This window comes from Suillus paluster (genome assembly GCF_016628075.1).
Source record: "Suillus paluster strain FC165 chromosome Unknown EDB91scaffold_5, whole genome shotgun sequence".
NCBI classification, from domain to species: Eukaryota; Fungi; Basidiomycota; class Agaricomycetes; order Boletales; family Suillaceae; genus Suillus; species Suillus paluster.
Genome location: NW_024537565.1, coordinates 445,571 through 461,235, shown reverse-complemented (window position 1 = coordinate 461,235; position 15,665 = coordinate 445,571). Strand labels below are relative to the sequence as shown.

Sequence of the window (15,665 nt, the reverse complement as noted above, 5' to 3'; positions counted from 1 at the left end):
TGACTGTGGCTCAGTCTCGAAGATCGAGCGGATACTTCCAGCGGTTTGCGACTTTGCTTGTCACAGCATCTGGCATTGTGCATTCGATGCCAAGTCGTTTTGTTTGAAGGAGCACTTTTAGGACTCACTTCAAAAGTCGTGGGTTAAAAATGCGAACTCTACTAGTGGACTCATCTAGCTTGCCCAAAGGAGTGGTGCCGTGGCGGTGGCGGCGTGGCTGGCAGCTCCCTCAAGGTGAGTAGCGTACGGATTTCCCCCTCAGTACTATACCAACAGAAGGCATTTATTCCTTCTGTATGGCGTAAGAGGACCCTGGAACTTCATCTCCGATAGTACATATCTTGTTGGTTGACGTATTGATCGCGGCCCTATGATATATATAGTCACATAAGCTTGTGCCACGTCCCAGTACAACAAAGGATTTGTCGGTCGCAAGTGCATTGGCTTAATTTGAGTGGCGGATGGGGGAGTAAAATACCGCCAACGATCTGAAGCTCATCGGAAGAGTGGCAAACCTCAAATGTACATGAACACACGGCTAACACCTGCGGATTGGGCCCTGGAGCTTGGTCGGGAACAGAAATGGCTTTAACATGTTTGTGCAAACATCCGGTTTTCTGAAGTACCTCCCCTCGAGGCCCGAAGCGAAGAATCCTGGTATAGTAGATGGGCCAAGTACTGAATGCTCTTCTTAACAAAGGAGTCCGGTAAGCTCAAACCCTCATTGTCATGACTCGGCATTTCCCGAGTGGCGTCCTACCAATGTTTGAACTCACTCTCAGGCTGGTCACTTCATCTGGATCTGTAACTTAGTAAGTGTAAGGGACTCCTGGAGCCTAAGCTTGGCGGTAGTGGGCAGTGGTAAAACATGAGCGTAACGTTCAGCTTCATTACGATGACTATGAACGTCTTGCCACTGACTTTGTCGTGACACTCATGACGGGCCACGGCAGAAGTTCTGTAGCATGAACTTCTTCTGCCGGCACAGCCTATGTAGGTGTTTATCCTCGCGCCATGATCTCGAGTTTGCTATGCGGGCGCTTAGACTAAACCTTTCAAGGACATGGGAGGTATGAGGTGATCACAGCAAATGCCCATGTAGCGCGCTCCGAAATGAATCGAGTGTCACCTTCAGGTCGTCTTGCTTTCAATCCTCATCGTATCGACATGGTCCGCTAAACAAATTATGGACGAACGATGAATCATGCATGTGCATCCCTGAGCAAAGGTCCTCTGCTCTGGGAAGTGGTGCTTCACGGCCTGCACCTCTTTTATATAGCCCTTCGTCTCTGATATCGGGATCTTGCCACTGCTGCGCCTTTCCTTCCCGCTGTGATTCGCAACAGCACCACAATGGCTTCCGCATCTACTACTCCTGGAGCTCCCATTATTCCGAGAGAACACCTCACCAGGGTGAAGGAATACGCGGTAGCCGTGGGGGGTTATGGACAAGTGTTTCAGTGCGTCATGCGGCCGCCAGCGGCTCCAGAGGTTTTGGTAGGCTTTATTCGTTGTTAGTGTTGTCTTTGTATTCACAATCTTGCAGGTGGCTGTCAAGATGCTAATGCATCTTACCGGTGATGTTTCCAAGAAGGTTGATCTTCATTTCAATTTTCTCACATACAACTTCGTTGCTGAAGTCCGCCTCCAGCGTGCGCGTCGTGAGATAAAATTATGGATGGCAGCGAGACACGAGAACATTGTCCCTATGCTCGGTATCACGAAGGGATTTTCCGAAGAAGGCTTCGCTATGGTCTCTCTCTGGATGGAAGGGGGGACACTTGCACAATATCTCGAACGCTATAAAGGAAACATCCCTTGCAGGAAAAAACTGACTTTGGTGCGTAAATTTTGGTACAATGACACAGCTTGTTCCAATATTTTGCAGATGAAGGACATTGCTAGCGGCTTGGCATATCGTTCGTGATGATTTCTGACATTTATCCTGCCGTATGTCTTACGCTTTTTGCAGTACACTCTCGTCAGATTGTCCATGGAGACCTCACAACTGTAAGAATTGCGTCGTTATATGACAGACAACATTACGCAATTTTTTTTGGCAGAATAACATTATGCTTGATGATAATGAAAGGGCGTTGTTGATCGACTTCGGGTTATCAAACGTGCTTGGGGGTAGTAGCCTCTCGCTCTCTGCAGCACGACCAGGGGCGGTGAGATTTGCTGCACCGGAACTGCTGGGCGTGGAAGAGGCGACAAGCCAACCTACTGGAGAGGGTCCACATGTCCACAATCAATCACCAATGCCGGATATGCACAGTGATATTTATTCCCTTGGCTGTGTGATGCTCAACGTAGGCGCCTCTCGACTGTTGTCGTCTTGCCAAGAAGCTTACTGACTACGTGAAAGGTCCTCACGGAACAGAAGCCATGTTATTACCTCCATGATTCGTGGGCTATTATGAGGGCTGTCCTCGCGCGAAAGCCATTTCCCATTTCCGACCACAGTCACCTAACTGAGAAACGCAAGCAGTTTGTCTGCAACTGTACTTCAGTTCAAATTAAACGAAGATCTTCAAGTCAAGACGCTGTGGTTTTTCTCGAAGATGAGCTGGATATTGAAGACGCTACAGCTCCCTTCCAGAAGTCGGAGGCAGAGGTGTCAAGTCAAGCCGCCCCGGCTTTTATCCAAGAGTTGGAGCCAGATATATCTCGTCAATATGCGCCGTCCCCTGTTCAAGATAAGTCGGACGCGGAGTGGCCAAGCCCAGATGTCATCAATTCGCAGGTATGCCAAACTCTTCTGGTTTTAGATGGACTGCGTCACTGACTGGTGGTTATGGCGGCTAGCACTCGCACACTATTGTCATTGCTGGGGCCATCGGTTCCGGAAAAAGTTCCCTCGTCAACCTCTTGTCCGGGAAACGTGTTGCGCAGACCTCAAACGATGCCGGGCGTTGCACTACAAAGTGGAAGGACTACCCGATTTCTTTTCGCGACACCATCTACAGGGTGTTTGATACTGTTGCCTTTGCATGCAGCAACGGTACTTCACTGGGGCCCAAAGAACGGTCAGACAAGCATGCCAAAGAGCAGACCAGAGCGATACATGAGCAAGGCGGCATTGACTTGCTGTTGCTCTGCGTGTCGAGCAGAAACTTCCGTGTGGAAGCGGTGCTCAGCGATTATCAAAAGATTCAGGACGAATTACGCGGACAGCAAGTACCCGTTGTCCTCGTAGTCACTCACTTGGAAGAGCCTTTCACTACCGAAAGTTGGTGGTCCAAAAATTCGTCGACGTTTCGGGCTCAATTGGAGTCCATCGCCAATAATATTTGCATCACTTCGATCCACGACAAATACCTCAGCGAGTCCCGCGAGCATATCTTCCAGATGATTGCACATCATTGCACCTCCGGTGCGAGGGAGTCGCGGCAGCAGGCGTCAGGAAAGGTTCATTCCGCGTCAACTTCGAGAACCTTCATGGGCAATGTGGCCCGGGCTCTTCACATCAACCAGTTGTCCACGCAGATCCGCGGAGTCGTCACGCACGGGCTTGGTCTACGACTACGCACGTCTTGATCGTATTGTTATTGGGAAGGTGCCGTCACCACAGGAAATGACTGCCCCCCGATTCCCCCTGCACATGTGCAGGATACGTATAAATTAGTGATAACTGTTGTTTGGATGGGTTTATTTATCCTTGCCAGTCTAATATTTAGCCTAGGCAGACCATCGACGAAGGAGCACAGTCGTTCCTTAACTTAAGTTTCTATCTATACTGAATTTCCAATGTATAACCTTACTTATTAAGTTACATACTTTATGTTGTTACTAAATATTAGATCCTCGTCTTCCGACCATTGTGCGAAGGGGATATCTATGAGTAAGGGTACTATTAAACACTATACACTGCACAGTGCGATGTCGACCGTTCGTTTTTGCTTGGTTTTCTGGTCACGATCACTTCAAACAGGTCACTGTGGAAATTGTAGCGCCGAGTAAGTATGTGGCAGCTGTAAATCGATGGAAGACAGTACTATGTAGCACTGACGCACCGGGGGAGGGTTACGAGCTCATCGAGGCGTGGGTATACGTATTACCTTGCAGGAAACACCGGTCTGCACGTCCCGGTTCTGTCGGAGTCTGCCAGGCGTAAACCTCTTTTCAAATTCACATTAATACCGGGTCCTCTTCCCGCGCGGCATGGACACTTGCACTAAGGGTCCTGGACCCTTACAGGTTGTGGTCTGAGCGGAATATTTAGAATCTGCCACGACTATGAACGTCTTGCCACCGATTTCGTCATGATATGTCATGGATTATACGAAGCTCTACTGGCTCGAGATGTAGGCGTTTTATCCTCGTGTCAGCAACACAAGTCCAAGTGTGATATATATGCAAGCGCTCGTACGTTGACCTTCCAAGAACCAGGCACTATGATGCCTATGTAGCGCTGACTCGACGGAAATGAAACAAACAACTTTAGGTTTTGCGTTGTCCTTATCGCATCGACACGCAACACCAAGTAACAGCCAATCATATGGAGGAGGCAATGTATGGATGGACGCCCGAAGAATCAAGAGCTGTGCACCCCTAAGCAATGACTGGGATAAATTCTCAAAAGTTGCGTATCCTTACTCTGGGAAGTTACGCTTCACATCATTTATATATCTTTTGGCCCCTTCCTCTGTCAGCAAACTCTGACATCTGTATCATCCCTGCCATTGCGCCCTCCCATTCCCGCTGGCTTTTGCAGCAGCACTCAAAATGGCAGACGCATTTGCTCCTGGCGCAGGACTTTGTTTTATCGCGAGAGAACAGTTCACCAAAAAGGACGAGTGGCCGGTAGCTGCGGGAGGCTATGGACAGGTGTTCCAGTGCACCATGCAGCCTCCAGCGGGTCCAGAGGTTTTGGTAGGTTTATTTGCTGTTTGTGGTGCTTTTTATTCACCTCTCGGAGGTGGCTGTTAAGGTTCTGTTACATATTACCGACGATGTTTCCAGCAAGGTTTATCTTCTGTTTCATTATTCTCACATCTAGCATTATTGATGAAGTCCGACTCTAGCGCGCGCGTCGTGAAATGAAATTATGGATGGAAGCACGACATGAGAATATTGTCCCTATGCTCGGTGTCACGGACGGATTTTCCAAAGAAGCCCTCGCGATGGTCTCTCTGTGGATGGAAGGAGGAACCCTTGCACGATATCTCGAAGTCCACAAAGAAAAAATTCCTTACAGAAAAAAATTGCATTTGGTAGGTGAAAAATGTAGCACGATGGCACGACCTCCTCAAATATTTTCCAGCTTAGGGATATTGCTAGTGGCCTGGCGTATCGTTCGTAACGATTTTTGACCCTCAACCCGTATATATTCATTTTTCTTTCTTTTGGCAGTACACTCTCGTCGGATTGTTCATGGCGACCTCACCCCTGTAAGAGGCATTTTCATACAAGTCAGACAACATTGAGCACACTTTTGTGACAGAATAATATTATGCTCGATGACAATGAAAGGGCATTGTTAATCGACTTTGGATTGTCAAATGTGCTTGGGGGCATCGCTGGTAGTTGTCTCACGCCCTCCCCAGCACTACCAGGGGCGGTGCGATTTGCCGCACCAGAATTACTCTGTGTACATACTGGAGAGGGTCTACCGGTCGACAACCAACAACCGATACCGGATATGCACAGTGATATTTACTCCCTTGGCTGTGTGATGCTCAACGTAGGCGCCTCTCGACTGTGCGTGCTGTCTTGCCAAAGAGCTTACTGACTACTCAAAAGGTCCTCACGGAACAGCAGCCATGGTATCGCTATCACTGTGATGGATGGGCTATTCTTGCGGCCATTTATGGGAGGCAGCCAGTTCCCATTCCCGACCATAGCCATCTATCTGAGAAGCACAAGCAGTTTATCCGCAAGTGTACTTCGGCTCGGGCTGAGGGGAGACCTTCAAGTCAAGATGTCGTTGTTTTTCTCGAAGAAGAGCTACGTATTAAAAACACCGCGGCTCCTATGCACAAACTAGACACGAAGATACCACGCCAAGTTCCTTTGGATTCCATCCAAATGCCGAACGCACATCCATTCAGTCAATACGAAAGTGACAACGTCAGCCCTAACACCCTCCATTCTGCATTGTCATACGCAACCTGCCTAGTGAGTCCTATCAACCACAACTACTTCTCAAGTACTCATCTCTGCAAAATGTGGCATTGAACGCAGACGTCACTGCGACTTGATTTCCCTAATGCAGCATATTCGATCACCCCGATCACCCCGAGATGTCCTCTGGGGCTCAGCGATGAATCTCTGACAAGCCAGTCGCCACTGTTTGCAGCATTTCCTTCACGAACTCGCCATTCTTCGACCGCGACGGTGCGACCAAACCCAAATGCTCCAGATCTCACTGCGGAAGCGCCTACCGAGGTACCAAACAGTAACAGTCCACCGGTCCCCGTCAATTCGCCGAGCAGAGAGGTATCGCGCACTCTCCTAATTTCGAACGGAATATGTCACTGACCGGTGTTTAGTATACTATTGTCATTGCCGGAGCCATCGGTTCCGGGAAAAGTTCCCTCGTCAATCTTCTGTCTGGGACACCTGAGCCTGTTGCTCCCACGTCAAACGATGTCGGGCGTTGCACTACAAAGTGGAAGGACTACCCCATTTCCTTCCGCGGCACCGCCTATAAGGTCTTTGATACTGTTGGTTTGGCAAGCAGTAATTGTACTCCTCTGGAGCCCAAGGCGCGATCGGGCGCAATGGAGAAGTATGCAAAACAGCAGATCAAGGCGATACACGACCAGGGCGGTATCGACTTGTTGTTGTTCTGCGTGCCGAGCAGAAACTTCCATGTGGAAACAGTGCTCAATGATTATCGGAGGCTCGAGGGCGAATTGCAAGGAAGACAAGTACCCGTCGTCCTTGTCATCACTCACCTGGACGAGCCGCTCACTTTCGAGAGCTGGTGGTCCAAAAATTCGCCGGGGGCTCGAGATCAAATGCAATCCATTGCCGACCATATTTGCATCACTTCGATCCACGCCAAATATCTCGAGCAGTCCCGTAACCATATCTTCCGGAAGATTGCGCACTATTGCTCCGAGGTACGGGAGTTGTAGCATCATAAAAGCCAGTCTTCGTTGCCTTCACAGATCCGCAAATTCGTCCGTAGGAAATGACTGACCCCCTATTTACTATGTGTGACATATTCGGGTGTTCGGATACGTTATTTATCCATTCCATAGTCTCCGCTAGGCATAGGAGCCTCCGCAAGGTCCCTTCTGTATGTCCTTGCCAGTCCTCTGTATCCCTTATCTTACGCTGTTACCGTCTCCGTCTTCGTATCCAGGTAGTGGTGAAACTTGTCTTTGGATCTGACCCAAGAGTTGGTAGAAATGTTTTCACAATTGAATGCAAACTCGATATGTTACGCTCGATGTGACTCAAAAGAGCGTGAATCAGGTTCACGCTGAACATGAAAACGGCTTGTCCGGATTGAGGATCTGGGTGAAGGGCCGATCTCGCATCAAATTGTCCAGGCTGGGTAAATAGCCATTTGGGCTGAACTTGTTCTGGTATGTGTTTGATGTAATTCATGAACATATCCAACAAGCATAGTACGCAAAAAGTGGTGGGAACGAACTCAGACTAATACAGCATGCACTGATCGGTGACTCAGGGACTTCATCATGAGGTCAAAACAACGCGGCGCAGCGTGCACCATCCTGTAGGAGATGGAATGCGGCATCCTTCCAAACGTTGGTCGCAACTATTAAAGAAAGGAAGATGCACATGGCGCCAGTCGCTTTATATGCACTGTTAACCCTGTGAAGCTAACACGAAGACAACGCATGGAATGCGCACCTAGGCAGCTTAAATGAACACTTGCCCGACTTGCCCGGCTTCAAACTCACTATTCACAGTCTCAGCTGACAGCTCGCCCCTCGCGTTGGTCGGTGGAACGCATCTTAATTTAGTTATTCTGGTGGTACTTTCCTGAGTGATACCCTGGGTGCTTCGGGCACCAAAAGCTGAAAAAGATATAATTACTCACTGAACAGTGTCTTAGATCTTCGGAGAGATATCCTGCGAAACGACGAAGAACGCAGCGGCTAGTAACTCCTGCATACATAGTCCCGAAGCCGTCCTGTTGACTCCTGTAGATCAAGCTCAAATTCCTCTAAAAAGGCTTCTTCGTCAGCAAATTTGTACACTTCTATGGACAGGAATTGAGGTGAAAGCAGGCCCGACAATCTTTGAATCACAAGACAACCCGTGCCGTTTCGAAGAGCTACTCTTGCATACATACACACATACATACATAGTTCACGATCTTCCCCAGCTGAACACCAAGTCTTCCCCGCCGCTCAGATGCAAGTGACAACGCCCCGTCAGACGATGCAAGGCCATACCCGCCGGGCACGAGGTGTCGTGCATATGCCCGACGGAGGGCGGATCATCACATATTCGAATGATGGCTCACTCCGGAAAGGGATCCTGGAGAGCGGCGCACAGATAGGCAATGACTGGCCGCTGGGCTCCACCAGCACTAGTACTTATGTGCTGGCGGTGATCTGCTCTGCCGACGTCTGGGATGCCAGGACAGGCGAGCTACTATCTACAATCAAATATGGCGAACCAGTTTCGAGCTTGGCATGGACGTCGGATGTGGCTTCGTCGTCGTCCGTCGTCCGTCGTCGTCCAAGCCGCCCTCGCTTTGTTGCGGAACGACCGCCTTCTATTGGAGAATACTTAAGAAGTATGTTGCAGTTAGAAGGCGTTACCATCGGTCTGATGGCGTAGTTGGTTATCGCATCTGTCTAACACACAGAAGGTCCCCAGTTCGAGCCTGGGTCAGATCATCTTTTTCAACAACAAATATGCATCCGCTCTACCATTTGAAGATGTCTTGTTTTTGCATCTCTGGTCGATCACCACAAGTGGTAGAACTGAGAATTACATGAATTTATGCATAATGAGAAATCTAGAACATGCTCCAAATGATAAAGACAGCCGACTGAACAGATGAGGAAGTTACATAGGCTCCGACCTCAAGTTTCTCATTTCCTGATCACTGTCCTCGTTATAATCCCTCACGGGACTTGCTCGCACGGGCTGTGCTAGGACAGGCTGCGAAAAGTGGTCCCTCATGCGGTTAGTAGCTTGGTGCTGCACCTATGTCGCGACAATAATCCATGAGGACAGAAACTAACAGAAGGGCGCTGCTGAAACACACCTCAGTCAAAACTGTTTTCGAAACCTGAAGCAAAGGTCCTGTCAAGCCCAACTTGACGATGAAATAGCTAGAAAGTAGCACATGAACAAGTGAGAATCGCCATCAATATCGGAATCAAGATCGTATACGTACGAAGTTATCAGTGCCATCAAGGTAAACGTGAAATACAGAGGGTTGAACAACACCACCATAGCTTCGTTCCAGCCAAGCACGACGAGAACGCCGTACATCCAGTACGGAATCTGTGCAATGCTCGAGACAGTGCTGCGCTTCGCCTCGACGTAGTATGCATCTGCATCCTTTCGGAAGCGAGCAGAAAGGTCAAGAGACTTTGTCTCAGTGAAGACGACGAGCGTCGAGGGGAAATCAAATTCATCGGTGGAATTGAGAGAATCAGAGGATTCAGAGGGTAGGGTAAATTCAAGGGAAGAATCAACAGGGGCGATCTTGGCATAGCGGGGAATGAGGTCCATCGTCTGAAACACCATTGAAATGTAAGTGCGTGCATAGAGAACAAAAGCAAAGACACGTACCTGATCCTTAGCTGTCTTGAAGGCCCCATCAATATCATCGTCGGGTCTCCAGACTCGAGGAACAGCATTCTCATCGTAGCGGAAGCGCTCTTCGAAGTGACCCCGGAGCTTGCCGAGGATAGCAGTGTCAGCAGTCTGCTCGTCGATCTTGGCCCGTAGAGCGAGCCAGGCACGTTTCCGCAGGGCAGCGAGAGAGGTCGCATTCTCGTCATCCGTGCAGTTAAAGCCTTCATCATACATGAGTGACAACGATGTAAAGAAGGCGAAATGACTCACTTCTCGCCTTTGCTAGGTATGTCGACTCGGCTTTCTCGAGCGTTTGTTTGAACGTGCTCAAGACTTTGTCCCACATGTCAGGTGTAGCTTTATTGAGACTGATGTCAACAGGTTCAGAAATTTGCTTCTTGAAGTTCCTCTATGAAAAACTTGTGAGTAGACGCCGAAGGTAATTCTCAAGCGACACGCACCTCAATCAAGTTGACCATCTTCTTCGTCTCATCCTTCCTGCACTGGTCGGCCACATTACCAATCTCCTCTCTGAGAGACTCGAGCTCATCCTGCCATGTCCAGTCGGTGTCCTCCAGCGAGACCTCCGTCGCACCGTCTGCGAACCGTGTCTCGCACTTTGTCCGCGCCTCGCCAACTACGTCCGCAAAGTTATACTCCTCACCGCGCAAGCCTTCAAGCAGCTCCTTTTTGAAGGCGCTGAGGCATGACTTGTGCAAGTTCTTGAGCTGTCCAAGGAAGAGGGGAGAAAGTGTCGAATCAAGAACACCAAGAAGGTCAGTACGCTTGCGCTGGTACACCCCTTGGTGATAGCGAGATGCATCGCGGTCGTAGCGGTCTACGAAATGTATAAGAACGTATGTAAGTTAAATGGAGACAGTATCCTCACTGAGTGCTTGGGACCTCCAACTTCGCATCAAACCACCGAGACCTTCTACCACGTGACCTGCCTCAATGGGTCTCCGTTGCGACTTTGACTGTTCAGTAAACTCTGCAAGCGCGACGGAGGATATCTCGTCACATCGGAATTGTGCGAGGAGTTCCTGTTGCGTAGGCAGATCAAGGTCCTTGTTCGTTTGTACTTGTTCCTGAGAAAAAACATCTTCAGTGCGTAATTTATAAACATGTAGAATATCCTTACCCATATGTTTTCCATGTAGAACGCCGCGCCATCAGCGGGAATTCGCTTATGGTAAGCGGGCTTGAAAATGAAATCATCCCTCTTCTTGTCCACAAACCGTTTCCGCAGTTCTTGAACTTCAGCCTCGAATTGATCTGCAGCGAGAATCTTGTGGGGTAGTGCTGTGAATGCAAGGTCGAAGTAATCCGAAAGTTGACGATCCTGGAGGTCCTGTGGTTTAGAAAGCGAATCCCATATTTTTGTGAGGTCGGCGGTGAGGGTAGCTTGGAGGTTCGCGAGGGGGGTGACACCAATATGGTCTCGAATTACGAATAGCAGCAGAGTGCGCCCTTGAGAACTGCACGTGGGACACCTTGAGGACACGAAAACGGGCGTGGAATTAAACAAGCTTACCCGTCTTGAGCTTTCTTTCCGAACAGACCAAGGTTAACCTCAAATACGGTCTTCAGAAGACCCATGTTTGCACCCTGGTACAAGCCAACTTGGTGCTCCCAGAGGTTAATGAGAAGTACTTCTGATGAAGCGAGGGAGAAAAGAGCGGATTTACGCTCGAAGTCCTGGAAGTAGTTGAATGGCAAGAACGATCATGGACTTAAACTTGACCATACCTGGTCCTCTCCGCGTTCTCGTCCATCCGTGCCTTCCACGTCCATGACCATGACACCCATGTCTTTCCCTCGGCACATCCAGATACCTCAAGATGAGTTAGCATGCAAACAAAGGTTGCTATGTCAAGATATCTACCTTTCGTAGTCTGCTGTCGTCTGGTCTCATTCATGACGTCGAAAGTAGTACCAAATAGTCTATTTAGCAGTGTACCTGCCAGAGGGCTCAGTGGACAGCATTTTCAGACATTGGCATGTCAGCAGCTTACTCTTCCCGGTAGACTGCGACCCGAAGACAGCTACTATGTTATAATTGAAGCCGGCATCGCGAAGACCCCATCGTTCTATCTGAGATGTCAAGTGGGTTCTGCAGAAGTTGTCATTGAGCACTTGGAGAAAAATTGATACGTTCTAGCAAACTGACGTGAAGTTCTTTTCATCATTAATGATTTGTAGGCGCTCAGAGGCTGGTGAGTTGGCGTTGCTCTCTGGGGCGTGTCCATTTAGCATTGGCTTGCCATTGAGTGGTACAGCGAGCGACGAAGAGTCAGCAGCCAAAGGAGGTATTGGAATGGTTGGACCGTCGAGCGACATGGCTGCGGGATGAAATCAAGTGGAAATGAGAGACAACAAAGTCACAAAACACCAAGTTTGAGCGTGCAAGTCAAACTGTTCATTCGCAACGTTTCAGCAGAACGGCTAACGCTCTTCTAATGGGTCTATTATCTCACGTGACTTTACACACAACGGCTTCCTCCGACTCGCTTGATGTGATCACCTTCTCTTGGGATGCAGTGGCGACCAACGTCATCTGGAGTAGCGAACGACCTGATAATAATGCCCTGCTTGTCAGACACCTGAAGCGCTTTACAAAAGTTTCTCGGCGTTGTCAGTCGTGACACCGCTGCTGAGTCAACGCTGAGTGCTGAGTAAGGTCAATAAGAGGGGCTATATATTTCTTCCAAACTCTCTTTACCCCTCTTCCACTTACTCCTCACACCATCATGATCATGTTATTTATCCGGGCTGTGAAAAAGCACAAAGCCAAGAAGCAGGCAAAGAATGACAAGAAGCTTGCCGACCCTTCTGGCTGCAACGAAGAGCATAATGCTTCCGCGAGGCGTCCTCGAGCTCGAAAGCGTGCTCGGGCTGCAGCCAACAGTAAATGGTATGTGATCTCAGAGTGTATAGAACAAGTACAACTCTGCAACTATCGCTGTAGATGCGCCAATAAGCCATGCTCCATGCAACGCAGCGTAGATTCAGCGCTCACTTGTGGCAGCTATGCAATTTGGTTTGGGATAAAAGCCCGGTTCTTATTTACTCTTGAGCACTTTGAATAGCTGGGTTCGAGGTTATTGCATCCCATTATTGTACTTGCTTTCATCCTTCAGGACCCTTGGGATCGTGTTGTGTTTTCCGCTTGCTGTGATACTACTACTCATCGCCGTTATATCCTCTAGTATTTTCTTTTATCTAGTTTCAAATATGATGTACTATTAATCGGTGTACGGCTGCAGCTCTTGCTTGCGTCGCAAGGCGAAGTTCGTGCGATCAACGAGTCTCTTTTGATTCCTTCAATGGATTCCCTCGTGTTCTCTTGATCTGTATTCCAAATCCTCCACCAAGGAGTAATTTGCGCTTGCAGCATCCAAAGGTAAATCTTCCAGTTGATGTCAATTTGTGTTGGACATGGCGGAGATCTGAGAGCGTCGAGCACCCAGTTCTGGAAGTCCCATCCGGGGTCGTTCCGCATGATAGGAATTCTTGCGAATTCCCTTTCGAACTGGTCGAGCCGGTGCGCAGCTACTATTCCAACGGTGTAGCTTCCGCGCCAGGCACCTGGGTTTGCGTTTTGACTTCTATAGTCTTCTATGGTGGTGTAGGTATCCGTGCTTGTGATATGTGTTCCCGATGCCACGACTGGTTGGAATATGGATCGCCCAGTGAAGGGAATTGACCAGTCCGTGCTCGTTCCGGCCTCGCCAAAATTGGACAAGCTCGATATTATAGTAGACACCTTGTGCAGACATATTAAAAGATGGCTATGGAATTCGGTAAGTTACAGTTCGCTGGATTTTGCGTTAGTTTGCTCACCGAGAAGACAGAAGACAGATGGATGAAGTACGGGTGGGCCTGAGGTTTGAATCCATCAACGACCCGGGGGCCGGATCTATACCTAACCCCTTTGGATTTGTTCGAATAACTTCGAAGTGTGGATGCAACACAACATATCGGGCCACTGGTCGAAGACTAGGTGTGCGCTTTGGGTATTTTCGGTGCCTTTCTCGATCGAGCCGTATTCGACACAAAATGAACCATTCAAACACAGGCGGGCAGTCCTGGCATCCACTAGGCTAGATGGCAGATTAATACCCTGCTTTGACCTCCACTCATCATTGGCACCGATCGCATGATGTGTAGCACTAAAAATTAACGTGATTCATACCCATGTATCGCACGCGAGTGTCCTGAGATTATGGAAATGAACCTCGAAGTGATATGTATATTTGTGGCTCATTGAAACTCTTTATTAACACGCGCCTCGTCGTGTGTGGTTTCGTCTCCTGGTTAGGGACCGAAACCTCCGTCGTGATACTACCAATATCATGTAAACGCAGAGTACGAGTCTCGCGATAACACTTGGGTTTCCAATTTCCAACTTCGTTATACAACACAACTTGAATACGTCATACTAAGAAAACTCTGCGCACGCTATCACCAACTGCATCTACTGGATAGTGTGCGCGTCGTCAGGGCTCACGACAAGGACATCCGGAACCGGATTTCCGGCCCTGAACACGGTGCACGACTGAATCCTGTTACGCTGCCAGACCTCGGGAGCGCCTGGCTGGATAGGAAAGAAATCCCCCGAGCCCTGGTCCTCGTAATTAGTGATCCTGACGTTGATCACGGCGCGGGTTCCGTTGGTAATGGTGATAGGTGCCATAGTAGTACCTGCGCGTGTGTCCAGAATGATTAATATGAACTCGGTGTAAACATTTGAACACACCTTTGCAATTGATTGTTGCAGAAGATTGAGATGAGAGTTCAATGAGGAGGTCAAGATATCTGAAAAGTGGGTCAGACAGGACGAAGTACCACACCAGCCCTCAGACTCACTCAGAGCGATTGAAGGAGCGATGGGGAGCTACAGTTGCGACATCCCATATTTATACGCGCAGACGACTTTCTTCTGAGCTCAGATCCAAATGATAATCATTGCATGGAACAAAAACCAAAACCAAAAATAATAATGTGAAGCCACAACTCCATGTGGATCGCATCGGCAGATCTGACCTTACGTTCGCCAAGTCCAAATGGCACCTGAACCATATCCTTCCATCGAATAGGTTTTGGCATCCGGTGGGGTGCGACTCACCAACACGTTTGAGTTTGATGATAGAAGTAACTGATCCCCGCTAGGAAACAGATCAAGTCGATCAGTGGCACGGTCTGGATTCGGAGAACAAGTAACACCGAACCTATTGAACCTTGCTCTTGAGAGTACCATTCACCACGATTACGCTGGCCCCCACTGATCTACAGATCGTGGAGAACCCACCCAGTGACAGTTGATCCCCGACAAAGGGGGTGGTGAGTGAGCGATATAAAAATTTGGATCGTGCCCCTCAGAACAGTTTATGCCATCAGGAAGCAGCTTAATCACCTGGAGTACGTTGCCTTGATGCGGAAGGAAACCTACGGAACTTACATACTGGTTTATCCGCGCATTGCAATGATGATTCGGAAGTTTCATGGGTCAACGCATCAGCAACGTAGCACTTCGATTGAAAGCACGTTGACGAACCATTCCTCGAACTCGCTTGTAAGGAGGGTCTGTCAACGTGACAGGACTCGGATGATCTTTGTCGGTTCCTCGGACGAGTGACTACGTGGCACAGCAGCCTGACACTTGCATTCCGCAAAATCTTGAGACGTCATCCCTAGAATCCGGTTCAAGGGATGTTTGTCGATTATGTTATCGATAAAGTGACTAGTATCGGCGGAAGTCAGTCAATTGCTCACTGGACCATTTTGACAGGAGCCGCGCGTAGACGTAAATATCTAAACTTGAGTTTCCTCAGAGTCGTAGGTGACCTATTCCATCGATACCCCAAATCTTGAGAAGAACAAGGTACGCGCATTACAGCAGACTCTAGGCCGCCCATCTGCCA

The 15,665-nt window shown here is 48.9% G+C and overlaps 4 protein-coding genes and 1 non-coding gene across 5 annotated transcripts; 3 read left to right on the top strand and 2 right to left on the bottom strand.

Annotated features, from left to right (window-relative positions):
* Positions 1-1,353: 1,353 nt before the first annotated feature.
* On the top strand, positions 1,354-3,540 carry EDB91DRAFT_1243652 (kinase-like domain-containing protein; the record flags this gene model as incomplete). Its single annotated transcript, XM_041322323.1, has 7 exons — positions 1,354-1,497; positions 1,547-1,840; positions 1,889-1,919; positions 1,973-2,010; positions 2,064-2,312; positions 2,369-2,746; positions 2,809-3,540. The coding sequence occupies 7 exons, from the start codon at positions 1,354-1,356 to the stop codon at positions 3,538-3,540; spliced, it is 1,866 nt and encodes a 621-aa protein (XP_041182092.1).
* A 1,075-nt stretch (positions 3,541-4,615) lies between these two features.
* EDB91DRAFT_604279 (kinase-like domain-containing protein) lies at positions 4,616-7,139 on the top strand. The gene is made up of 9 exons (XM_041327845.1): positions 4,616-4,875; positions 4,922-4,969; positions 5,028-5,216; positions 5,267-5,297; positions 5,356-5,393; positions 5,447-5,686; positions 5,746-6,120; positions 6,187-6,441; positions 6,495-7,139. The coding sequence occupies exons 1-9, from the start codon at positions 4,729-4,731 to the stop codon at positions 7,083-7,085; spliced, it is 1,914 nt and encodes a 637-aa protein (XP_041182091.1). The 5' UTR covers positions 4,616-4,728; the 3' UTR covers positions 7,086-7,139.
* Positions 7,140-8,754: 1,615 nt separating this feature from the next.
* On the top strand, positions 8,755-8,828 carry EDB91DRAFT_t36. The gene has a single exon. It is a non-coding gene; the product is annotated as a tRNA-Val (tRNA).
* Positions 8,829-8,835: 7 nt separating this feature from the next.
* On the bottom strand, positions 8,836-12,166 carry EDB91DRAFT_1216634 (RHD3/Sey1). The gene is made up of 13 exons (XM_041320835.1): positions 11,912-12,166; positions 11,757-11,854; positions 11,627-11,701; positions 11,491-11,576; positions 11,276-11,439; positions 10,883-11,219; positions 10,631-10,829; positions 10,203-10,579; positions 10,012-10,150; positions 9,736-9,962; positions 9,335-9,678; positions 9,203-9,269; positions 8,836-9,141 (listed from the first exon to the last, which is right to left on the bottom strand). Exons 1-13 carry the CDS (start codon positions 12,079-12,081, stop codon positions 9,001-9,003), a joined length of 2,424 nt encoding a protein of 807 aa, XP_041182090.1. The 5' UTR covers positions 12,082-12,166; the 3' UTR covers positions 8,836-9,000.
* A 722-nt stretch (positions 12,167-12,888) lies between these two features.
* On the bottom strand, positions 12,889-13,744 carry EDB91DRAFT_603968 (uncharacterized protein). Its single transcript, XM_041327844.1, has 2 exons — positions 13,585-13,744; positions 12,889-13,532 (listed from the first exon to the last, which is right to left on the bottom strand). The coding sequence occupies exons 1-2, from the start codon at positions 13,638-13,640 to the stop codon at positions 12,947-12,949; spliced, it is 642 nt and encodes a 213-aa protein (XP_041182089.1). The 5' UTR covers positions 13,641-13,744; the 3' UTR covers positions 12,889-12,946.
* Between the last annotated feature and the right edge of the window lie 1,921 nt (positions 13,745-15,665).